The 27,608-nt window shown below is 34.8% G+C and overlaps 1 protein-coding gene and 1 long non-coding RNA gene across 5 annotated transcripts; both read left to right on the plus strand.

Moving 5' to 3' along the window:
- Nucleotides 1-964: 964 nt before the first annotated feature.
- Nucleotides 965-27,608, plus strand: LOC123561080 (beta-1,3-galactosyl-O-glycosyl-glycoprotein beta-1,6-N-acetylglucosaminyltransferase-like). Of its 4 annotated transcripts, none has more exons than XM_045353254.2 (4): nt 965-988; nt 13,954-14,969; nt 22,354-22,580; nt 26,409-27,608. In XM_045353254.2, exons 1-4 carry the CDS (start codon nt 980-982, stop codon nt 26,726-26,728), a joined length of 1,572 nt encoding a protein of 523 aa, XP_045209189.2. In that variant the 5' UTR covers nt 965-979; the 3' UTR covers nt 26,729-27,608. The 4 variants fall into 4 exon arrangements, with proteins under 4 accessions (XP_045209189.2, XP_045209191.2, XP_045209193.2 ...); XM_045353256.2 differs by lacking the exon at nt 965-988 and adding an exon at nt 5,104-5,239; XM_045353258.2 differs by lacking the exon at nt 965-988 and adding an exon at nt 10,030-10,197.
- Nucleotides 14,995-18,238, plus strand: LOC123553405 (uncharacterized). Its single transcript, XR_008365899.1, has 3 exons — nt 14,995-16,553; nt 17,249-17,394; nt 17,986-18,238. It is a non-coding gene; the product is annotated as an uncharacterized LOC123553405 (long non-coding RNA).

Here is a 27,608-nt window from a genome sequence, read left to right on the forward strand (position 1 = left end):
AAAAACTTGCTTGACCTTCCCTAATGAACATCCGGTCTAGAGGTCACGGCAGTGTGCACATGTTTGGCGAAATGTAAACAAACAAAAACAGAATTAAAAAAATAATACAATTTTACACTAAAACTGGAAATGATGAATGATCTTTAATTTAAAATCGTACATTGGTCTGCATCTGTTCTGTTTATTTTATTCATTTTGCACATTTATGCTGCATTTTCACATTTCAGCGAACGCGTGTAGTAAACGATTGACATACATTTTCACATCAGAATGGTTTTGTAATCTAGGGAAGGTCAAGCAAGTTTTTTGTGTAACGTTGAAATAACTATAAACTACGCGTTGTTTTTCTAAGATAAGAAGTATTGAAGAAATGTGACCGGGACACAATGGAAGATAAATTACCACATGTTTGATATCCATAGTACGCGTGTTTTAAGTATGAAATGCGCGATTGAAACGGGTTAGTAAATGTTCCCCTTCATGACCATGATTCTTATAGAATACCTAGGGGTAAGGTATAACATGTACAGAGGCATTTTCTTTCTGATCTGGCGCCAGTGGTCTGAAGTTAAGTTTTGCCTTGTCAAAAAAAAAAAAGGAAAAAAAAAATCATATGCCTTGCGAGAGTGTATAAAAATGTGCAAGTTGTCCTAAGAAGATACAGCAATTTATGGGGCTTAAACAGTCGCGTTTTCAGCAATCCGTTGACATGAAGTATGTGTCAAGATTTAAGGCAGTTCCTCAATTTATAACCAGTACACTTCGTCAATTTATAACCAGTACCCATCAATTTAAAATACAACCAACTCATTAATGCATTTAAATTTTATCTTTTATGGCGATCATTTCATCTAGAAGTGTAAGATTTACAACATACAAATATTGACTAAACATTAAGTTAGAAGTGAGTGACAATATAATTTCCTCCTAGTATCTCATACCAGAGCATTGCTGCGACAGAACGGTATATCGTCTCGTCATGAGCAAAGTAAGTGACGACTTTGAAATCTTATTTAATCTATATTGTCATACATTACTCGGAATGTCTTGTTTTTTCAGAATTATGTATTTTACAAATAATTTGTTCGAATGAATAGTAAGTACATTTTGTATTGGAGTGGTAACAAAATGTTAACATTGCTCTGTTTGACCAGCAAAAAAGGGCAACAAGGTTGCCATAACGTCGGGAGAACGTTTCTTAGATGACGTCACAGCTATTATGAACCGGAAAGCAGACTTACGTTAAATAAAACAACATCTGTGCAGTTTACAAAATGAACCTGTTAACAAATGGAAAGAAAATATGAATATTGAAATTATATTTTCGGAGTTCGTTCTAAATGAACGACAAGATGTCATTGGCAATTCTGTGAATTATGCTAGCGATTCGGAGTCACTTTGTTTAAATGGATATTATGAAGTAAAATCAGACTTTGTTTAAACTAACTGATTTTTTCACCACATCTGGACGTTTGAACGTTTCGCTATTTTTGAATGAAGTGTAATACAGTGCGTTTACATAAAAATAAATAAGCAAAGTTTCAAAGCAATAAGCAAGAACTATATTCGAGTAAGGGGATCAAAACGAAAACTCTAACCAAGAAGTTCCAATTTTCTAGTTACAAAATGACCACAATTCTGAGAAAATGCAGGCAAAGGAGTTACAGCTTAAACAACATTTGTGATTAATACTCTAGAAATGAAAATATGTGATAAAAGAGACGATTTTAATTTTGAAATTGTCAACCTTCCCCACCTTCATGGAGATATTCCTCGAGCACCATCATACGTTGTCTATATTTCACAGCTTATTCGTTTTGCAAGAGCTTGCTCAAAGTTAGAGGATTTTAATGATAGAAATCTTCATATCACCAAAACATTATTACAACAGGGTAACCGTTATCATAAGGGTGGAAGGATAGCTCAGTGGTTTGCACACTGGCCTTCCAATCCTGAGGTCGGGGGTTCGATCCCCGGCAGCTACTCGGGAATTTTCAGAAACGCTTTTCAGTGTTTCCCACCCAACTAGAGGTGTACTGGTCAGGAACCCAGGCAATCCTTGTGTGTATCAGTGCTATATACTGAGCACGTTAAAGAACCAGGCTGTCTATTCGCAACGAGCTAGGCTAAGTTAGCCGGACAAGCCACGGAATTCACTACCGGTGCTAGGAGATTGACCTGAAAGCTCTGCACTGACATTCTAACTAAAACAAATAGCGATAGCGATAGCATTAATTTCAGTCACCTGAAGCACTGCATTTAAACATTAGCAAAACCTGTCGCCCTTTTTTGTCAGGTTCTTAGTGCGTTGGGCTAATACTTTGCACTTTAAGAAGATATCTCCAGTCTTACCTGAATTAACAATATCTCCGCCGTATTACGGTGGCAAAAAAGCAATGTAGGTTTCTCATGCTTTGCGTTTGATTAGTAAACCCTCATAGTACACGTACATACCTAAGGCTTAAACAATGTTTTGTTAAGGGTATATACTATAGGTAGACTGTAGATGTCAATTGTTGTGTTAAAGTTTTGACAAATTATGAAAGCATCCATTAGCATTTACTTTTGAAAATGTTGCGATACAACCGGATCACAAATCCTTAGGATTAGTGATAACAACTTTTTAAGCTAAACCAATTATCGGAGCGACATAGCGAGCCTTGGAAAAAGTTCTACTTCGTATATTTATCAAACATGGAGAAATGTTTGAATACATATTAATGACATTGTATAACCGTATGTACAAGTATATACATTTTCATCACTAATTTCTAAAATCTAATCGATATGTGTCCGCTATTATCGCATAGGGCAGCAATTTTTCTTTTGACCTTTGCTGCATGGTAAACATTGTAACACATACAGTTAAACAAACACTGTGCTGATATATAACAAAAAAAAATCAGAGAACGTTCATTTTTGTCCCGAAGTTGCATAAAATCTGAGTCTCTGCATCAAGAACTATCATTTTATTAAAATGCATAAAATATTTTGCAATTTATTAATTTGTTGAGGAAAATATCTGACGCAAGTAAAACACTTACATGTACACTGTATAAGAAACCTTTAATTTTAAACAAATCTGGAATATCTGGAATATTCACGGTTATTGTTTGGGTAGACGCCAAACATGCAACAAATTATGATTCATAAAAATCACAAGTCCACGTGGTGACTGTTTCTTTGTTATTCGTAACAGTTGAGAATGTCCCCGATTTTCAATGCATTCGGTTTATGTTTCAGTTTAAGTTAGAAAGGTCTAATATTAGGAAGATCGAGTAATTAGTTATGTATGATACATGGAAGGATTATATTAACATTAACAGTAAATAAAACACGAGACTGACAAGAGATTGATAAAGATTTATTGCCTCATGTAAGAGTATATTAATTTACATGCACTTTGAATGCATAAATGGGGCTACAAAGGCGGCAAAGCGAAAAGACTACAACGCGCCAAAATCTCGCCTTTTGTCTTTGTCACCTTCCTTTAGCGCATGCGCACACCACTGTTATGAGCTGTGACAGTTCCGGTGTTAATACCTGGACAATTTCGGTTAAAATTATCCCAAACGAATGTATATTTTATACAGCGCATGCGTTACGGGAAGGCGAAAAGCGAGATTTCTGGTATTGGCGGGTTGTCGCCTTTTCGCTTTGTCCCGGGTGATAAAGCGACAAGGCGAAAAGGCGAGATTTGTATCACGCCGTTAATCTCGCTATTTCGCCTTTTCGCATTATGGTTTTCCGCTTGTTATGTTCTCAATCTCGCCTTTTCGCCCTCGCGCTCGCGACAAAGGGAAAAGGCGACAGTGCACCAAAACCAAAAACCTCGCCTTTTCGCTTTGTTACGGCGAAGTTGGCAGCAATCAGTCACCATAATTTATAATACCGTGCAGAAGTTATTGACTGTTTACAATACAGTCTGAAAGGATTCTTGGTGATAAACCATCTACATCAAATATGGCTGTTTTAGGAGAACTTAGAAAATCATAACCTATATCAATTTTGTGTAAAGAGAGAGAGGGAGAGTATTATATGATTGGATGAAAATAAATAATAATACAGGAACGCTAGTGTATATGCTTTTTCAACATCACTACGAAGAATTATATTATAAAAGGTGTACATTTTCGTGCAAAACATGTTGGATCTCTTATAAATAGTCTTGCAGATTACGAGATCAGTTTGAGCCAGAGTAGATAGGTATTGTACATAGTACACCCAAAGATTATTATGAAAAATTTAAACCATGAAAAGTATCCTGACTGTATTGAAAATGATTATTTGAGAAAACTATTTGTTTGTTTCAGATTATTAGAACATAGGTATCGAAACTGGAAGGTATGTAGAAACTAATAGAATAAATAGAGTTTACCTAGATTGCAATTATAAAGTAGTAGAGTCAGAGTATCACTTCTTAATGATTTGCCAAAATATTCTTATATTCGTATCAAATTTATGCCACGCATCTCGCGGCCAAATCTGATTTTTTTAATTGCCTTATATGTTCAAATAAAAAGAATTTGTAAATGCATTAAAGAGGCATATATTGTGAGAGATGCAGAAGTATAAATGTCTCATCAATAATTATAAAAACTGTTTAAGTTGTATTAATTTGGTCTGTTCATACTGTCGTCATAAATGCAGCTTTGTTATTACAGTACAACCTCTCCAGAGCGGCCCTCTCTTAAGCAAAAACCTCTCTATAACATCATCGTCAAAATGTCCCTAAGCTGAAATATATTATCAAATTTACCTCTCCAGAACAACAACCTCTACATAACGGTCAATATTAGTATCACCTAAAGGGTGTTGCTGTATAGAGGTTGCACTGTATATGAATAACTTACTGTTATATTTACACACAACCTAAAAGTGGAAGGGTATACTTTCTTACCTCTGAATGATATAAAATTCAAAGACACTATATATTTAAAACGATAATCTACTGTGCTTTGAAATTCAGCATGATTCACTTTGAACAATTTTGTTTAATTAACAACTAGAGATAACTAGAGTTACACGTGTTTGACAAGTCGAAAACGCCATCGTATTGATTGTGGTGCGTTATCAGTACCTTTTCATCCTATTAAGTCCTTATCTGACCTAATATAACTGATTTTCGCCGTGTTCAGGGCATGACAGCAAAGTAAAGACAGTTTTATCAGACCAAAGTTCTCATACTGTACAAATAGATAGCTTTCAAACTTTAAAATATTTGGAATACAGACTTAAGGTATGTTGTTTTTTTTTCAACATATATCAACTTAAGGAATAAGCAAAGGTATTTTATGATCCCTAATGATTAACACCAAGGAAAGATATAGGAACGAGACGTTACCTTAACGATGAAACAAAGTCAGTGGTAAATGTTATATATATATATATATATATATATATATATATATATATGGATAGAAATTAACAAATTCAAAGTTTCGAGTCAATTAATGAACACAGGTACAAAATGTTGTCGCAGGATCTATATCTATAGAAATCAGCCGGAACGTTCACACGAACTTCGTGCGCTTATTTTATTATTTTTTTATTATTATTTTATATTCTGAATCAAGTGATAACTTTTTTATGTTTTTTATTTTTGACGGAAAACATAAAAGTGTGAGTATTCACTTTGTTAGTTGGATCATTTCGATGATCATGGTTTCGATTTAAATTTGACAAAAAGTTGTTTGGCGAAAGAAGATATTATCAAAAATGACAAGGCAATGCGGAATGTATTCACTTGAAACTATAAGGAATACATGCTTTTTCTGGTGTCCATGCATGTTTCTATCCAATCGTTTCACGCACGCATTTAACAGCCTCTTATTCAGTTTTCGGCAAGGTTTTTAATAAGATAATATTTTTCCTGGTGCTTGCATCGATGTACAGGTAGTATGAACGTCACTAGCGAGACACACAACGAAGCATGTTTCATGTATAAGCATTGTGACTACATATGAAAATCTGTCTATAATTTTGTTTAATTTTCATTTAATCCGTCAAAAATGAAATACAAACACGTCACATTTGCTAAAGTTAGCGTCAAATTAAAAAGATAATATAAGACAACACTGGATTATGTATCATTGCAGTATGTATAAGTGCTAAAGCAAGTCTTTAATCCCTTCTTCTATTACATAACGACAAGACTGCTTAAAGTTTAGATTCTGTTGACAGATAAGCGGTATCTTATACATGCTATAATATACATGTATAATATTTGCGACCCTGTTCAATGTTAGATAAACAATAAACAATTTTCTGTAGTGCGATATACAGTTTTTGGCCTGATGTATGTTATCATTCTATTTTTATCGAGTTAGGTCCATCTTTCGGAGAAGGAAGTTCGAACATCACAAAATCATAGGAAGAAAGCATTGTTTTACATGAACCTTAAACAGCGTATGAAACATTAATATTATTCTACAAAACCATTGTCAATTTACTCATATATATATATTGAACTTCGGAAAGGAACTGCATAAAGGGGCCACACTTCTGGACAGTTAAACACCTTTAAATTCTCACCATTTTTAAAAACTGTTAATGTCTTAATGCATTTGCAACAGTGTATGTGTGCTTCAACTTTTCATATCTAGGTTAGATATCGTTTTTGACAATTGTTTACTTTTTTTTCTTTACAAATGGCATTCTTTTTTTAAAGGGGGACAACTCTTTTAGAATATTTTAAGTATCCAATTCTACGGGACAGAACAGTAAAAAATATTAAAGATGTTGTTTGTTTACTAAAATTTTATGTGGTTTTGTGATATACTGCTAAACCATAAAGGCCTAACACGAATCGTTTATATATTTCTCTTTTTAGAATACACATATTGTGAGTCATTTACGAATAATAGCTAATATTACAGACAGCCAGGGATTCAGTTTGATATCTTGTAAACTTGTTATGCATATTATGCATATTATTTGCAGTTAATGTGACGCGCACTACGTTACCTCGTGGAAACCTTTGGTTGTATAACTTACACTGAGGAAATAGAAGAAAAGCGAAATCTAAACAAAATTAAAAAAAAAACTAGACAAATTACCACGTTGTCGAAATAAGTCAATGCCAAACAATTATTTAATACAAGAGTGTGGTTAGGGTAACAAGTCAAAAAGTATGTAGTCTGTATTTTGGAATTATTGATAACGTGTAATTTATGTAGTCATCGTTTGCTCATACGTTTTGCTATAATTTACTGTGTGATATTGCCTTTCTGTTGATAAAAAAACTATTAATAGCTTCTTTGTATAGTTCAGCAGAAAAAATATTTTTGCCAAAGCACTAGGGTCGTGGATAGAAATATATTGTAGGTCGGTTTTCTCATATCCGCTCTGTCTTTTGGACCATATAAAGTTGTATCATGTGTACAACTGTAGTGATTTATTTAGATAAGGACACGTCTCTCAATACACACATCGCTTTGAATGACAATGTTTACAAATTTTATCGGATTTTTGTTTTAATTTTACTTCATGAACTCCACCAGAGTGATTTGGATTACGGAGTTGGCATGTTTTCTCATTTTTTCCATCATGTACTTGAAATATCTTAAAAATAAAACGAGAAAAAATACATTAAAACCAGTCCTAAAATAGTTTTCATACACCGCTGATTTATATAAAGATTTTGCGGCATGCAGGTTTATTGTTCAAGTTACAAATACAAGAATACAGCAACTGTTGAGAGACAGGCCGAGAAGATTGAAAATTATAAGAAATAAATCAAGTATCTTATCCATATGTCACAGTTTATTTAGAGAGCTGTGCAATAATATACACGACAAAGTTATTAAGTATTGACAGGCTTTTATCTATAACGCAAACAAGAACGTTATCATTTCAATTATTTGTACATGATAGAAATTGGTGAAAAGTAAATAAATATTATTGATATAAGACACATGTAAGCAAAAGTACAACATGAACGCATTAAACACTCAAAGGGTTAACGTTCAAGTTTCTTTACAGACTTAATTTTATTAAGGCATTAATACACAGCAAAAGTATGTGAAAAGAATTGTCTATCCTTTTGTTTTCTTCAGCTAAAACTCAACATTTGTACCTAGTGTGATACTTTTCCCTTATATTGCACGATTTTTAATCCCCCGCCGTGGCGGAGGGGTTATAGGAATGGTCTGCGTCCGTCCTTCCGTCCGTCCGTCCTTCCATCCGTCCTTCCGTCTGTCCTTCCGTCCGTAACAAAATCGTGTCCGGTCCATATCTCCTAAACCCCTTGAAGGATTTTCATGAAACTTGGGTCAAATGTTCACCTCATCAAGATGATGTGCAGAACCCATGAGTCAGCCTTGTCGGTTCAAGGTCAAGGTCAAAACTCAAGGTCAAAGGTTTGAGCCTGCCATTTGTGTCCGCTCTATATCTCATAAACCCCTTGAAGGAATTTTATAAAACTTGGGTCAAATGATCACCTCATCAAGACGATGTGCAGAACCCATGGGTCACCTTGTCGGCTCAAGGTCAAGGTCACAACTCAAGGTCAAAGGTTTGAGCCTTCCATTTTGTGTCCGCTCTATATCTCCTAAACCCCTTGAAGGAATTTTATCAAACTTAGGTCAAATGATCACCTCATCAAGACGATGTGCAGAATCCATGAGTCAGTCATGCCGGCTCAAGGTCAAGGTCACAACTTAGGGTCAAAAGTTTGAGCCTTCCATTTTGTGTCCGCTCTATATCTCCTAAACTCCTTGAAGGATTTTCATCAAGCTTGGGTCAAACGATCACCTCATCAAGGCGATGTGCAGAACTTATGAGTCAGCCATGTCGGCTCAAGGTCAAGGTCACAACTGAAGGTCAAAGGTTTGAGCCTTCCATTTCGTGTCCGCTAAAACCCTTAAAGGAATTTTATAAAACTTGGGTAAAATGATTACCTCATCAAAACGATGTGCAGAAATTATGAGTCAAGCATGCCAGCTCAAGGTCAAGGTCACAACTAAGGGTCGAAGGTTTGAGCCTTCCATTTTGTGTCCACTCTGTATCTCCTAAACCCCTTGAAGGATTTTCATCAAACTTGGGTCAAAGGATCACCTCATCAAGAACTCATGAGTCAGCCATGTCAACTCAAGGTCAAGGTCACAACTGAAGGTCAAAGGTTTCAGCTCTGTATCTCCTAAACCCCTTGAAGGATTTTCATGAGACTTGGGTCAAATGATCACCTCATCAAGATGTGCAGAATTCATGAGTCAGCCATGTCAGTTCAAGGTCAAGGTCACAGCTAAAATCAAAGGTTTACCCTTTCACTATCCATAGCAGTGGCGGGGGATTTAGCTGTCCTCCAGACTGCCTTGTATATAATGGAGTCACCTTATGGTTGAAGTTGTAAATGGAGATAGTAAAGAGAGAGAGCGAACATTCTCCAACACCCCCATCCCTTAACCATTTTTGTATTTTGCATATAATTAAGATGCACTTATTGTTGAATTTTGAAGCAGTTCTTCTTTTGTATGTTTCTTTTTGTTGCGGGCCTGGCTCTCTGGCTGTGTTTGGGGTACTCTGTCCTTCCGGAAAGTCTACCCTTTTAATCTTATCGAACATTAATCAAGGTTATCGACTTAGAAATTCTGACCGATGACGTATTCTTCCTATTTATACTAGTTTGACATTGGTTAGAAAAGCCAGGTCAGCTAGTAATGACCGAAAAAGAATTCAAGATGACGTAATTACACGGAAATGGTCGACTAAAATTCAATCTCAAATTCCTTAGTAATAGATAATGTACATGTAAGATATTGTAAATGGAATATAAATGTATAAATAAAATGATACATTATGTTTTGTTTTACAAACACATTATGTTAACTTTCGTTATGTTATGGCGATGAGCTGTGTGGTTATGTCAAAATAAAACTTTTGTTCGTACTGTGGCCGCTGTAAATGTGACGGCATACACATGCTCACTTAATTTCCCATTTTTTTTGTTTGTTTCAATACTAGTAGTTATCAAATGTTTTGAGATGACAAAATTCGTAAACGCTAGTATTATAGTTAAGCGACTGTGAGCGAATACAATATCTTTTTCATTGTTTTACCTTTGTAATACGTTCATGAAATTGAAACCAGTATGTTAACAAAAAATAAATATCGGATTAATCTGTAAAAATCTGTCGTTAAGAAATTTGATCATCCGGAAGAATATTTCAAACGTTTGTGTTTTCGATTCAGATTTAGGTTTGTAAAATTACACATGTATTTATGTGGTGCAGTGTCACATTGGAAATACGCATTTTTGTCTCATTAAAAAAAACTGTAATGTTAATACTTTCAACAGATTTCATTATTTATTATCAAACGTCAGGTTGAAGCTGATCAACACAAGTCTTAGTGTACTTTATTTTTAGTTTATCTTGATTTAAGATTAAATTTGCGCACGCTTTTAAAATGTACGGACGTTTTCGTTAATGGATATATATATATATATATATATTGGATACTTAAATAAACAAGGTAATGAAAACATTACAAATACAAATGAGCCGCGCCATGAGAAAACCAACATAGTGGCTTTGCGACCAGCATGGATCCAGACCAGCCTGCGCATCCACGCAGTCTGGTCAGGATCCATGCTGTTCGCTTTCAAAGCCTATTGCAATTAGAGAAACTGTTAGCGAACAGCAGGCTGGTCTGGATCCATGCTGGTCGCAAACCCACTATGTTGGTTTTCCCATGGCACGGCTCAAATGTATTTCACATGTCCCAGGTTTTCATGGAAAGGGTACATGATGACATACAAATAATTTTTATACGAGTGTGTAAGTGAATGACCATTATATTTGAAAAATTATGTTGTTTCTTCTGAGACTTGGAAATCCAAGATGGCCACCTAAATTTTGTAAATACCCTTTTCACAACTGTATATCAAACTTTCTAAATACATGTAGTTTTAATGTTCCTACCTACTGTCGGTATGTTTCATTGCAAAAGCACTTTTTCTACACGGTTTCCATATTTTCTGAAATAGTACTCGGCTCGAATGTTTGAAACAGTGTAAAATTCCCCATTTCGGGGCCATATAACTCATTTCGTTTCTGTTATTTATAATATTTATCATCAAATTGTGTTTAAAATCCTCTGTTATGCTAAAGCAGATCATTATCTAGTCATATTGATAATTGATACTAATTCAAGTAAATACGGCTTGTACAAAGTGAATGGGGTAAATGCGCCATTTCACGAGCACGTGAATAAAAACAATCCATGATTGTAGAAACAGTTAAGTTGTCTAAACATTTTGAGAAATTGTTACCAGATTGAAGGACACAGAAACCTGTGAAGGTCAAGGTCATTCTGAAGGTAAAACAATGAAAAAAGTTTTTCTATTATTTGACTATATGTATTAAGTTATTATAGTAAACATGCAATTAACAAATGGGCGTAGTGCAACAATTACTTTTTTATAAATGATAAATATAGGGTCTAAACAAGTAAATGAGGCAATTAAAGGTTAACGAAATCTAACTCGCGAAACTCCAAAATACTAGATGGCCGCAAAATTTCGTTAAATATCACCGTAAATATCAAATACATCCCAGTACTATAGGATTCAATTTCTACATTTGTTTTAATAGTTTTCACTATTTAAAAATGTCAGAATACTTTTATAACCAAAAAGCTTTTTGTGGACTACTTTCCACATTTAGCGCAATGTTATCTATTGATTGCTGGACAAATGAGCTAACATTCAGCATTTTAGGGCAATAAACTGACTTCCTTTTCTGTTATTAAAATAATTGTCTACCAGACTGTCGTTCATATCATTTATTATGCCCTCCTTCGAAGAAGCGGGAGTATAAAAAAAATGTTTCATTATTATAGAGTCATCCCTATTTAAAGGGCCAGCCAAGTTGGCCTATGAGACACCTACATACATTGAACAGCATTACTTCCCGATTCCTATTTTTTTAATGCCAGGCACCAGGCAGGTAGGCAATCGGTAACAATTATTTATCTGGCTGGCGGCCAACCAACCGGTCTCACTTCAGTAACAAGTCACGCCTCTAGGCTGGAACCTTCAATCTTCCGATTGCGGGGCAGGTGCCTTATCTATTAGGCCACCGCAGTATATTACTTTGCACATGCCTGTCGCGTCGTTCTGTATGTCGGTCTGTCCGTCTGTCAGTAGAGCGAACGGTGTCCGCCCAGTAACTAGAGAAATACTTGACCCAGAACATTCAAACTTGACAACATGATTTGGCGTATACAGAAAATGACTCCTTTTGTTTTTGGAGTCAATAGGTCAAAGGTCAAGGTCACAGGGACATGGACATTGAAAACTGTTTCAGCACGGTAACTCGAGAATCACTTTACCAAGAACCTCCAAACGTGATAGCATTATTTGGTTTAATGAAGTAGAAAACTCCTGTTGTTTTTTATGTCAGACTGTCAAAGGTCAAGAAAACACTTGACCTTGATAGTATGGTTAAGCTGAGGTTGGTGAAACATATTAATTTAAGAGTAAGTAAGCCAAGGTCATAGTTATCAATGGACTGAAAATTAGACAACCCATCATGGGACACATTCGTGTTTTACAAACAGCACTTGTTGTTATATAACAAATTTTGATAAGATTTGGAAAATATAATCGTCTTGAGAATTACAGTTCATATTGGCAAACCTATAATATGAAGATCTTTCTCTGTTGAAGCCCCACACAACTACAACATAAAACGAATACTCTCGTTCATAGACACACATTTGTGGAATTTAATTCCATCAAAATCAAATTGCAGGACAATTTATCAACATGTAAACGCAAAATAAAAGTTTACTATTAAAGTATCTGAGTAAGGTATCTGACGATACTTTCATACGATACTTTCATGTATTGTTCTGGTAATATGTTTATTTTTCTTCAAATCATCAATTAACCTACATTTTATAACAAATGTTTGCTTTCGAATTTTATAATATCAATGGATAAATGTACATGTATTCAAAATAAATTTGAAGTCCTGGAAATAAATTGTATGTATACTATATACTTCTTAAAATAAAAGTATTATTATTATCATTAGTCTTCACGAACGTATGCTGCAAAATAGCGTTACGGTTTGAAAAACAGATTTTCCATGTAATCTTATGAAAAATGACCTATGTCTTTTCCCAGCATATCTTACACAATAACCATTGCAACCAGCAGATCAGGTCATGTACACATAATAACGGACATTAAGCTTCACGTTTGCCTTTCCTGTATGAATGTAGTATAATTACATATATTTCAACGCAAGTCGTGGCATTTTCTCGATTTTGTAAGGCCTATCAGTCAAAATCGTACCCATCACCAATTCCTTTTGCTGTTTGTTTAAGGTTAAGTTAGGTTCTGAAATTATAATATAATGGCAAATATACCCAATTCTTAATAGCACTGAGTGTTACCACAGAGGCACTAAAACTAAAATCAGAAACTTCTATTACGCAAATTTCAAAATTTAAAACTATTGTACAGAATCCTTTTCATAAAAAAAAGACATTTGAACCTAAAACTCAGCCAACTCAGCCAAAACGTTTTTAAGCAGTTTTAATATCCTTAAATCATTTTTTGCCTCAGAGCATTGGAAAGACATGCATAATTACAAAAAAAAAAGTATTTTAACAGAGAGTTTATTTGGTTAAAGATCAGTATTTTTAAAGAAGGCTGTGGGGTCTAATCAAGACCTGTCTTGGTAAAATTGTGAAAGTGTAATTTCAACAACCATTGTGATATTATTTGTAGAGCATTTTTAATGTATAAAAATCAAAAACAAGAGAGACTTACAAGGTAACACTGAAATATTTCTGCTGACTTATATTTGTATCCAAGTAAACAATAAATATAGAAGGACTGGTAACAGCATGACTATGCTATCCTCTGTTGCAGTTTACATAGATCGATAATTGTTCTTTTCTAACTGATCTTTTAATGAGTATTTTGTTCTTATTTTTAAGGTAAGAGAGCGCCTGGTCCGATGGTTAGTTTTCTCTATGGCCACGGCTGTGCTGAAGTATGGGGCTATCGGTGCAGCTCTAACAGTGTGTGGACTCCTTCTGTATCTTGCACAGTACAAGTTTATTGTGAGAGAAGGGGAATGGAATATAAATATTCAGACTGAAAGACAAGAAGCTTCTGTTGACACAGGCTTTGATGATGCGGTGGTTGGAAGAAACGACGCTGACAAAACATACTTTCATGTGGATAAATATAATCTTACAAACGAAGTTCTTGAACTAAAAGGGTACTTTAATGGATCAGAACAATCTAATATTGAATCAGTTTATATAAAAGGACTTTCCAATCTTATTAATCAAGCAAAACCTTTTATAGTATCAGATGAGAAATTAGAACATGCATATCTAGAAAAGGACAATTTTTTCAAAGTAGACAGATCGGTTAAAGAAGTAAATTGCCGCGCAATTATTGACGGCAATGACAACGAAACGCTAAAAGCGGAAAATGCATCTGAAACAAATAAAAAGGTTGGCGTTACAGCTGAAAAATATATACAGATGACCTCTAATTGCTCAACCTTTATATCTGAACGAGGCTATATCACAGATTCATTAACAGAAGTTGAAAATAATTTTCATATTGCATTTAGCTTGTTAATGTTCAAAGATATTGAACAAAGTGAAAGACTATTACGAGCAATTTATAGACCACAAAACATATACTGTATACATGTAGATAAAAAGAGTTCAGATGATATTTTCAAGGCAATGTCAAACATTGCTAGCTGCTTCGACAATGTGTTCATCGCAAGTAAGCGTTATAAAGTGCAATGGGGGACCATGACTGTTTTAGAACCGGACTTATTATGCATGAAAGAGTTATGGAACAAAAGTAAATCATGGAAATATTTTATCAATTTAACGGGACAGGAATTTCCGTTAAGAACTAATTACGAACTGGTGCAAATATTAAAAGCTTACAATGGTGCTAACGATCTGGAGGGAACCGTTGAACAGTATGTATTTTTTCTAATACAACATCTATATATTAAGTAAAACAAACAGTAAAGAGTTATAAAAATTAGACGTTATTACCGATGTAGACAGACGGAAATAATCACATGTCATTGAGTAAGATGTACATAAACCTGGCCTATATTCTTAAGCATAGGAACTCAAAACACGGATTATTCTACGATAAACCACGCTTGGGAACTTATCATTTCTTAAATATAAAAATAAATTGTCTGGAAATGCGCACTGAGGTACCTTACATGCATGAAGCATTTCTGTAAATTGTCAGTTAATGGGCGTTAGTTCGAGTCCATATGACCGCTGTGAAATCCTCTTTAGTAGCACAAAATATTTTTATGTTATCTCTTATGGGCCCAGACTTGGTGTCACTAAAACCTATATAAAAAGAAACAAATTGTATTAAAGATTTCTTGATCTCAACACCCTTTGTAAGGCTGCCAAATGCTAACTGCAACTGTTTTAATATCAAATATTGACAGTCGCATGGAAATTGTCGTATTTTTAATGCTAATAATAATCTGCGAAATGTGGTACAATCAATGACAAATGCTTATTGCTATGTGCTTATGTAAAATATGTTGAATAGTTTAGTGGAGAATGCATCCTTTGAATAGTCGTTGGCTCTTGTTATTTAACTTTCACTCTTTAAAAATCTTTTTTTCTATACAGTTTAGCGCAAACACTTCAGTCCAATTGTCGCATGAACCATGAAACATTGAACCAGTTAAAGAGGTACAGATCCTGAGCTAAAACACAATAAATATTAGATATTCAACATTTCGCAATTTACATTTGGTATATAACATTTGAAATATTTGGCAATTAGCATGACTAGTTTAGGATTTAGTAGCATTTAGTACTACCTATTTGGCATTTAACATTAAATATTTAGATATGCACCGAAAGGCATTGAAAATATAATTATCTTCAAAGTAGTTATGTTTCATTATGTAACAAAAATATTTTTCAATTCATGAAACAAATCTACAGTAGAGTGTTTGTGGTATCAAGGATACAAGGATTTTACGTTCTATGTTATATGTCTATACAAACAGAATTCGAGGCTGAGCGCAATACTATTAGATAAAGAAGGAGTTACGGCAGTATTGCGCTCAACCCTCGAGATGTCGACATAGTTTGCAATCATAGTAACCTTTCATTAATACATTCGGGAGAACTAATGCTAAAACGATAGGTTTTTTAAAACAAAAACATGTAAATATGACAAGCCTAGTAGGCAGTACCCATGGGAAAGGATTAGTTTCATATTGCAGATAGGATGAAGTCATGTTTAAAGAAACTTTTAAAAGGCAGCACACTCACAGAACGTTTTGCCCTACATTAAACACAGGCATTCACAATTTGAGTACATTTTCTAAAAACCTTACCTTAACATTCCCACTGATTGCATGTGCTAAGTTTTTGTTTTGATTTGCCGATGTACAACAGTTTCATTATATTTTCTTATACACGGTGCACAATCACGTGGTCTATGACGTCATGCTATAGGTATCGCGCCAAGCATTTTTTGTCAACAAAGCGTCGATTCAAGAAGAAAATTCGTTGTAAGTATTTTGTTACAAATTTTTGTAAAATGTCTTTAGTATGTTGCAAGTCCTTTTATAGGTGCGTACCTTCGATCACACAGCATCTGCCCGTGTCTGCTTTAGTTTGGCTGGAAAACGGGACAAACTGACCAAAATCTCAAAATCGCTCATGTTATTGCTCCAAGCCGATTCCAGAACCGCATTAAAACCAACTTTCTCTTGCTAAAGTCTTCAAATGGCCGTTTTGGTTTGGTACTTTTTGTCTTCAAACATCCGCTGATTGATTATTTTTCACGTTAAAGGTGTTATTTTCAGGCATAAAAAGATATGATATTGCGGCAAGTTCTAAAAGATAAATGCTAGCGCAACAAGTTGAAACTGTTGTGTGCAATGACGGTGGCTTGAAAGGTTTGAGCTAGATTTTCAGGTTAAAACAAAGGCTTTAAAGCATGATAAATATGTTTAATATGTGTTGATATAGAGCGGTATATTCGCGAGGCTATTATTTTTTATATACGCGATTTTCACTTAATAAGCACACATTCAAGACACAAGCGTAATAATTATTTTTTGCTTAACGCAAATTTTAAAAATCTCGAAAAGATTACCTACGCAAAATCAACGCAGTATATAGCTTTAGTATTCAATTTTCAAATTAGCTTTTTTTCTCAATCATAATAAATAAGATAGCTAACGGTGTTTTTTATTTGCAGATTCAAACGCAGAATGGCTGATGAAGGTAGGACAAACGTGTGCAGCCAGAGTGGCAAGGCTTTCCGCCAGAGGCGAAATTTGCATACGCTCGAGAAAAGTCACACAGAAACGTTTCCCTAGGGGTTTCAGCTCTCGATAGGCATTGGTAACTATTTTCTGTAATTTTATATCTGTGTAGCAAATGGACAGAAAATGGGCCATATATGCGAAGTTTGAACTTTTTAGTTTTGATAACATTCAGAAGCTTTTGAAAACAATGTGCATTTTCTTTAAAATTATAACTTTATAAATTTTATACCTTGGAATCTCGAAGACGTGTGACACACTAAACTCCTGTAGGAATAACTTAATGACCGAAGAACTGTAGTGTATGAATCAGTTTATTACAGGAGAATATATACTGAAATTACAGCTGGTAAAAAATGAAACAGTTTACTTGTAAATCAATGGAAAATTATCAACCGATCCTTTACGTTTTTTGAGTGTATTTACGAAATATTTGATCTGTTTATCCTATGCTCAGTTGCATCAGCATCAGCAACATTCAGAGGACGGCCGCCATACAAGCTCTTGGCCTCTCCTCTTGTGAATACAACAATTCTGAAGAAAATGACTATAAGTTTGGTATATATCTAAAACATGGTTCCCAAATATGCAGATAATTACGACAAAAGTGCATAATATATTTTATTTAAAATTTGGAAAGTATCACAGCATTATTTCTATTAATTTTCAGAGGAAGAGAGCATAAGTTCACACTTAAACGTTCACGACAGGAGAGGGAACAATCCTCGCACTTTTAGTTCTGACATTTCCGGCTATCTGGTGATGACCCGTTACGAACTCACCGAGCACATGCGGAGTCATGAAGACAACCGGAGTCTGCCTGCATACAATGTGGTGCATTGAATAAGCACAGGCCATTCCTGAATCGGGATATAAGGCAACGTCGCAGGAATGTTTGTGTAATTTAAACCAGTGAATACTTTGAAAAAATTGATGAAGACATGTTGATCTTAATTTTTTGTGGTACATTCTGGTCATTGTGTCAAATAGCATTTTGGCATGATGCAACCCTCGTGCCTCTTTTTTTTGTTCTTAAGCGGCTTTCAAATTCAAATATCTGTTACTATCAAAGCCATTGACTTGTAACATTAAATAGTTATTTGCTATCAAAGTCTACACCAATGAAACGATTCCTGCTTCTTTGTTTGAATTTGACAGAGTTATGTCCGTTTCAACTAAGAATGTTTTGGTTAAAGATTTTGATAAAGTCAAATATCGCTGTTAGTATCTAATTTTCTGACTTTTCTGAATTTTGGGACATAATACATTATTTTACAATCATTGTTTACGTATTATTATACATGAAGTTACATGTCATTAAAAATAATAAAATTGAAGCTGACAGTTCTGGAATGTGTTAGTTGTAAAATGTTACAGATGTTTAAACGAAAAGTTCAATCTACGTCATGATACATGGCCTTAAAGGCTTAAGAGAAATAACTGTGTAATAACTAAAAATTTTAACATAAAGAAATTCTTCAAATTTTGTCTGTTGACTCATGATAATGTCTGAAATAGCATTTTGAAAGAAACTTCTGATGTCAGCAGTCTGAATTTTTAGTCGAAAAGAAGAAATGTCAATTAACACGCCAACATGCTGTGTATCATCAGTTGTCGAGTCCAATTCTTACACTAATTTCATTCTGCCTTTCACTAGTACTGCTGTCCCACGAAACACCAAGGGATCCTTTTAACAGCATTCCTGTTTATGCTCAATGTAGCTACCTTTTTTATGCACAAGGCCCTAGTTCTCTTTGAGCGATCGAAGTCGTAGTCCCTGTAACAAGCAAAAATGTAAAGACAAAAACTGGTAAGTCTTATAAGATTCAAATAAGACTTATTATAAATGCAGATGTGACGTGTCGTGTGCCTGCTATAACATATCGCCACGTATTTAACCCCAAAGCAAATGAATACATACATGTACTGCTTACGGCACGGCCAAGAGCGTCGATAGTTTTGTTTTGCTCATAGTTCCTTATGAACAGACTCAACTCGAGTGTTGGTTTTGTTTGTCTTGCTTTCGACTGGTCTCTCCAGAGTTTATTCAATTATTTTGTACTATGACGCCGTTTCCTATGAAGTTTGTTTGTTTGCCGTTGCAAAGTGAGTTTACAGACTAGAATTTCCCCTATTATTATCATTATAGATAATAATTTTGTTAATGGTATTATTATTACTATTATCATTATTATTATCGTTATTATTATTTTCAAATGAATATAGGTTACAGTACAACCTCTCCTGAGCGGCCCTCTGTTAAGCAAAACCCCCTCTATAACAACATATCAAAATTTCCCTCAGCTGAAATATACTATCAAATTTACCTCTCCAGAACAACCTCTACATAACAGTCAATATTTGTATCTAAAGGGTCTTGCTCTACAGAGGTTGCATTGTATTACCTGTCTACCAATATACAGCGTTTATTAGTGGGCACACGTTGTATGGACCTGTCATCTGCTCGGCGCTCATATTTGTCCACAAGATCGAAAACAGTCTCCCGGCTAGTTCGATAGTAAAAGAACCTGTAAAACAAGAACAGCTCGTATAATCGAATGTCTTATATTTTCTTAAAATAAATTTAGCATTTGCATTATCATTTAACCAGTTTCTTTTTTTCTTGGGACCCAATACATGTATCTTAAAATAATTATTTTCTCAGATGTATTGATTAGCCATTGAAATTTGTCATAATCTGTACAGTACTTTCTATGCGATATTTGATTTGATATCATTGATCTTTCTCAGTAGCATAATCTTAGCTCCCTGTTTTTGCCTATTTTTTTTTCCAGTAGCTGTATTTCAATGAAAGAGTACCAAGCGGTAATTGTGGAAATTAATGGGAGCAATGCCTTAAATTCCAAGTTAAAATTTAAGATTGTTGTAACATCATTTATCTTTTAAAACTAGCCGCGATGGCATATTTTTTGCTCCGTGTTTTGCCTATAAACTCGCATTATACACAACATAAATTCGACTTACAGATCGTGTTTAGATAAAAGAGTGATATGCGTTGATTTACGTATGAAAACTGATGGGAAAACGGACTTAAATAGATTATCGTTTCAGCTTGTTGCGATAGCATTTATCTTTTAGAACTTGTCGCGATATCATATCTTTTTATACCTGAAAATAACACCTTTAACGTGAAAAATAATTAATCAGCGGATGTTTGAAGACAAAAAGTACCAAACCAAAACGGCCATTTGAAGACTTTAGCAAGAGAAAGCTGGTTTTAATGCGGTTCTGGAATCGGCTTGGAGCAATAACATGAGCGATTTTGAGATTTTGGTCAGTTTGTCCCGTTTTCCAGCCAAACTAAAGCAGACACGGGCAGATGCTGTGTGATCGGAGGTACGCACCTATAAAAGGACTTGCAACATACTAAAGACATTTTACAAAAATTTGTAACAAAATACTTACGACGAATTTTCTTCTTGAATCGACGCTTTGTTGACAAAGAATGCTTGGCGCGATACCTATAGCATGACGTCATAGACCACGTGATTGTGCACCGTGTTATAGTAGACGCAACTTGACCCCGGTGGTTGAACTTTGCATTATAATACATAATGAGGCACAACCTATTATTGAAAAGGAGTGTACGTAAAACACGAGCTGCACGAGAAAAATGAAATACCGGTATATGTGTAAATATAAATTAGTGTATTTGAAAGTTTTAACTGATCTTATGTAAGTATATATACTTTGATACTGCGCTGTATACAAACTAATTCCATATAAATATACACGGCTACCCTAAGCACCCTTGATTTCTACAATGAAATAATCGATATGAATTGTCAGCCTAAGGTCAACCATCGCGGTCAAGTTGCGACTACTATACTATGTTGACTGTTAGGTAAATAAATTTTAGCTAAGAAATTTTAATACCTGCTATTTGAGCCAAAGGTCCTGGATAAAAAAGCGTCAGTTAAGTTATGGTAGCCAGAGCTTACTTCGGCCAAAACTGCGTGGAGCAAAACCCAAAAACCCAGAAATTTTAATCTTGGTATTCATATTAAATTGAATACAGACTCTCTGATTCAAATTTTTGCATTGGTTTTCATGAAGACTGAAGCTAGATGTCGTTTGCTTACTGAAGACTTAGGTTTTACATAGACACATATTCAAACCTATAATTATATTTTGATAGAGTTTTAATAAAATTTCAAAAACATTAAATAATGCATTTTATTCATTTTGCAATCAATACTGTCCTTTAAAAAGTCATAAATACACTGATATACAGATATACACATGTATTGTGTGCATGTTTACTGTTAGATATACAATCAAATTTAAATTTTCTCTAAGATATGACAATATAAAGAAGTCATTTCACTTTGTCACGATTTGCCCTTTAACAATATTCGCACGTTTGTAAGCTTTTGACATTTATGTTCATTTTTCTTGTATTTAAGGAATTGTAAATAACTTGATAAATGACCTGTTGCACATTTTTAACACCAAGTCTAAATTCAGCATTCGTTGTTATATTTTTGTCCTTTTGCATCACAGAGTACATTCAGTATTTCGTTTATAACATAATTTCTTTTCAACGGATGCTAGGAAGCGCGAATGATTTTCATCACCAGACTTATTTCAAAATAGATGTTTTGCAAAGCACATAAAAAGTATGACACTCCAGCAGCCAAAAATGTATTGAAATCTAACAACATTAAAAATATTACATTATTTAATTACTTCATACAAACAAGATTACGTTTTTTAAAGGATCCAAATTAAATGAACGCTTACTAGGTATAGTCACAAGAAGTCCAAATACAGCTCTCTTTTCTTATTCTACACTAGTTCTTTGAAAATCTTAAAGCCAAATTTAAGGTTTTCAGTCAGAACCAGTTACGAGCGGAAGTTAACCATTCCTTTTCATATAATCAATTATTAAATGAAAATTCCTCTATATCTTAAAATAGTGTCCTCACATTAAAGAATGTTCTTATTCAGAAAATAATCATTATTTGATCATTTTTATATGAAATATCTGATGCATTTTTGTCTGTTTCTTTTCCAGTGCCAATAAAGACAGATGGGAGAATGCGGGAACCCCACCGCACGGGATTGTTCCAACAAAAGGATCTGTCCATATTGTAGCAAGTAGAGGATATGTTGACTATGTTTTACATGATCAAAGAGCACGTGACTTTTTGAATTGGACAAAACACACCAAAGTGCCTGATGAAACCTTTTTTGCATCTTTAAACCATAATCCAAGTTTACAAGTACCAGGATCCTATAAAGGTTAGATATTTTAGCACATGATATAAGATTTACATGTACAGTAGCTGTTTATATCAGGCAAGTAGGCGACTATTAGTAAAAAAGAACGACATGATTTAGCGAGCCTTCTAATAATTTTGTCAAGAACCTACTAACTAAATTATTGCCAGCTACTGTACATTCGGTTCTACTATTATGCATTTCTGACGTTATAACGCTTTTCGGCCGTTCTAAATCGATGTAGAGCTACTGCACAGAAATGACGCCATGACGTTTTAAGGTGAAGAAGGTGTAATGAGCGGTATTTTCAAAAACAATTTACATCCTAGATAGCATAAGATGTGTTTTAAGTGTAATATACGGTGCAACTGGTGGTAACTTTCTTTGCATAGAGAATGTAACAATATGAAATATATATTTTATGTGTCCTATCCAAGTTATGTTTGATCGGGGCAATTAGTGTTCCCCTCGCACGTCTGTCCATCAGTCCGAAATAGTGTCTGACATATCTGAGAAAGTATTGACCTAGAGTAATCAAACCTCACAGGATTGTTACCAGTATTACCATTTGAGTATACATGTATAATGTTTTAATTTGATTTCACACAGTCAGACCAGTGTTATGGCCCTTGACGTAGTCTAAAATGTACATAACATTGTGTCGCATGCATCTCATTATGTGCGTCAAGATTTTTGTTACATTTATTTTAAAAAATGATAGAGACGTGAAAACCATGTAGGAATAATATGCAGCATGCAAAGTTGTAACACATTCGGGACTGAGCGACCGCCAATTTACTTGCTTTTGCTATAATTTATCTTTTGGAACTACTGCATCTAAACAAACCTGCTACAGAGTAGCTTAAGATCTTCAGCTCTCTCGGTTTATATACTGGATTTGGACGGGAGAGCTGAAGTGCACTCCGTAGGGAAATCATACCAATAATCGGGCCAGAAATCTGACAAGCTCGCGTTTGTACATTTTAAAAGAAATCGGCAGCAGCACTTTCTGATCAGTTAATATATAATAAAATCTACCATTGTGCCAAATTTTACGCATTAAAACCCATAATTGATGGCAGAACTACCTGACAATTTCGAACTGGTCTGAAACGTTTACTCTACGCCGCCATCTTGCTCCATTGAAATACGAGACTGACCTTTCACCCGCGCGAACCGCTAAGAGAGCACTCACATGTGCCGCTTCGTATTTGAAGTTGCATCAGCATCCCGGTGGCACAAACACTTGGGAAAATGGTTATTTTTTATTGAAATTGATTTGAATTATTACTTTCATAGATAAATCCTTAAGAAAACTTGTATGTATAAATCATTTCCTTTGTTTACAAGGTGCTCTAGAGACTCTACATGTGTATTTTTAGCGGCTCGCGCTGTTACGTCATGCGAGAATCTCGTTGTAGCTATTCAACAATGGCCGCCAAAATGATGCTGATCTAGCAGTGACTTGTAAAAATCGGCGGTTTTATTGTAAGATTTGCTTCCAAAATTTGATAAATGGTGTTAACTGATGTAGAAGTGATTACTTTATCAAGATATCCATACATCTTCGTTCAAAATTTCAGTTGTTTACGTTTGCGACGAAAAGTTGGACAACTTTTTATTTTGGTATGGTTTCATAGTAGGCCTGGTCCAAAACTCTAAAGCCGCAACTATGAAAAAAATAAAATATAAAAAAGCGGCATTTAGAGTTTTGGAAGCCAGGACTAGCTACAGAGATGTTGTCAGTAACAAATGTTGAGCAAGTTGATACCGTTAGGAAAATATAAAAAGTCGTTTTTCTGCACATGTTTTGACTTCAAACGAATTTTGCACGGCTTTTGTAATGTTTAGTAGTATATTTCAAAATGTGTAGCTTTTTTAAAGATTTTTTTATTGGTCTTTATTTGGTACCTTTAACCACCAAGATTATCCAGCCGAGAATAAAAAAAAAAAAAAAAAAAAAAACGTCCGGTGTATCGCCCTCCCGCATCACTCGGCGCCATTTTGTTTCTTAATAGAACGTAATGACGCGAAGTTGCGAAGCGTAACGTTTGGCGTTCCGCCAGACGTCGCTGAATTACACCTTCTTCACCTTAAAGTCAAAAATAGATTCTTGCACACCGGACTGGCGTTTCCAGTAATTTTATCCATGCCGGCAAAACCCATCTGGCACCCCCATGCCAGATGACTCTCGTGCTGTTAATGACAACTATTATTATTATTATTATTATTATTATTTACCTGATTTTTATAGCACTCTTTTCATCTATAAAATAAACGTTCAAAAGCGCTGTACAAACTACATATCACAGAATGATATGGACATACAATACAGCACAAAAAATATATCAACAATAAAAGGTATTTAGCCTGAATCAGGTTTTACTCTACATTTAGTGGTTCATGCACTGATAACATATTGTTTATGTGAACTACGAACAAAGCAGGTACCTTGATAAATTTCTCGATTCAAAATACGTTAGTTTATCGTAGAACATAACGTTACGCTACAAACGATAAAACTAAAAGAATGTTTCTCATTGCAGAGTTGGTGCAGCCGTTCTGCGCAGCGCGGAATTATTATCAAATGGAACGCACGGCAAAAATACTCATTTTTTTGCATGTCCGCGCGCATTTAGTGTATAATATGCATAATATATGACTAAAGGTTACGGTTAGAATCACCATGGTTACAAAATATATACATTTAAGATATTTTGTTCAAATTTAGTTAATCCGGTATATACCGGAGTCTGTAATATATCACAGGCGCACCAACTCTGTATTTAGTCACAGCCAAACTAAAATGGAACTTTGTCATTGTGCGTAACGCAAAACATCATGACGTCACTTCTGCTTCGGACGTTAATTTCCCGCGCTTGTGTTCATTATCTACTATAAAAAAGAGTGCTAAAAAGAAAGTATTTCTACCTTTTGTAAAATACGGTATCCAAGAAAAATAATCTGCCAGAATAAGATGCTATAAATTTAGTTTGTTATTTTTCAATAATGGGTGGGCCGGTGGTCTAGTGGAAACACGCTTGACTGTCAATCCAGAGGTCCGGGGTTCAAATCCCGGTCCAGACACTGGAAATTTCTGAGATGCTCTTGAGTGTATCCCAGCTAACTAAGAGGCCTGTACTGGTTCTTCCCAGTATCGGTGCTATACACCGGGCACGTTAAAGAACCAGACTATCTGTTCTCAAAGAGCTAGGCCAAGTTAGGCGGACAGACCTGTATCTAAAAAGGATTTCTCTCCATCTGTTCTGGGGGCTTTATCTCACATTGTCCCTCTGGTCAGATCGCTCTTTGTCTGTGCTAGCGTTTGCTATATGTAAAGCGCCTTTGAACGTGTTTATCATGAAAATGGGGCTATATAAATCTGGTATACATGTAATAAAAATAATAATGTTAATTGAGTAAATTTATATGATAGTTTTGTCTGATGCTAGTTTTGTCTGTTGCTATTGAATAGTCAATATTTTACTGACAACATAAACATGAAGTTGTAAAAACTTATATTAAATTTCAGAAAAGTGTTTGAGAAATTTTTAATATATTAGCAAAGTACAATGTACTGAATCAGACATTTTTTGAGTGTATTCATGTGATGAACGTGCACAGTATAGATCCATTAGGAATTCAGAAACATTGCAACTGTCCGAAAATAACGTTTAGGAGAAATGTCTACTGCTGTCAAATTTGATGCCTCAGAGGTAACCCCCGCTTGTTCTCCCCGTAACTGCATATGGGACAGTCGCACACTATTTGTTTTTTGAATTAATAATTATATGTATTTTACCTAACTGGCAAGATAATTCAATCAGTGTTCTTATCCTTTCTTTGCAGGCTATCCGGAGACTGAAATGAAAGAGAATATCAAACCGTTTGTTGCACGTTTTAAGAATTGGGGAGCCGGAAAATACAACTGGCCATGCAAAGGGAAGCGAGTGCGCATGATCTGTATATTTGGAACGGGAGACCTTCCAATGCTAGCTTCAAGGCGAGAACTTTTCGCGAACAAGTTTTATTTAGACTATCACCATTTTGCCTTAGACTGTCTGGAAGAGCTTCATTTTAACCATACGAGAGACGAATATCTCGGAAAACTAGCATTCGATCCAAGATGGTATTCAAAACTTGGATTTGTATTAAACAAAGTGGAATAAACCAATGAGAAACAAAACAGAATGAACAATGACTACGGTGATTTATTTTTATTTTTTAACTGGTGTGTATGCGTTTGCAAAGCCCCGTAGTTAAGATCTAAAAACTTGGTTTAATATTATAGTGCCATAATTATATCACATGAACAGAAGTTCGCAACGTATTGTTTTATTAACATGTCGCCATGTGTAGGTTATTATGTCTCCCACCACACAGTGGTGTGGGAGACATATTGATATACTCCAGTCTGTGCGTGTGTCTGTGTATCTGTCTGTCACAAAGCTTGTCCGCATTCTTAAGTCAAATATTTCTCATCCGATCTTCACCAAACTTGAACAAAATGTGCTTTCTAATAACTCCTTGGCCAAGTTCGATAACTAGCAAAATCGGCCCAGGCACTTCGGAATTATGGCCCTTGACCAAAAATTACGAAACCATTCATACAAGTCCGTCGAGACTCACATGACCAAAATTACGGAACCATTCATACAAGTCGATCTAGACTCACTATATACTTACTATTCAGATAATTAGGCAGTTGTGGGAGACATGCCCTTTTCTCAAAAGCAGCTCTGGTTAATAATTGAACTGAATATGATTAATTAAAAACTTATGCTAATTTATGCATTTTCTACCCATTTTACAGTACCAAGGAGTAACTTAAGTATTGTTTTAAATAATACTTATATTTTGTTTTACAGTTTTATGTATACATTCCCATTCCAACTGTTAAAAGTGTTTTATGATATGATGATTTTGAAGCTCAAACTTGTTATATTACAGTGCTCATAAACAGCTATCTATTTACATGCACCCTACCTTGTTTCTGTTATATTTATGATCATTTAAATTACATATAAAATAAATAATGCTACAAAAATA

Source organism: Mercenaria mercenaria, chromosome 10 (genome assembly GCF_021730395.1).
Source record: "Mercenaria mercenaria strain notata chromosome 10, MADL_Memer_1, whole genome shotgun sequence".
Lineage (NCBI taxonomy): Eukaryota > Metazoa > Mollusca > Bivalvia > Venerida > Veneridae > Mercenaria > Mercenaria mercenaria.

Coding starts and splice junctions, on each gene's coding strand:
- LOC123561080 (XM_045353254.2), top strand. Junction 14,970..22,353: donor CTGGAGGGAACCGTTGAACA/GTATGTATTTTT, acceptor TTTCTTTTCCAG/TGCCAATAAAGACAGATGGG. Junction 22,581..26,408: donor AGTACCAGGATCCTATAAAG/GTTAGATATTTT, acceptor CTTTCTTTGCAG/GCTATCCGGAGACTGAAATG.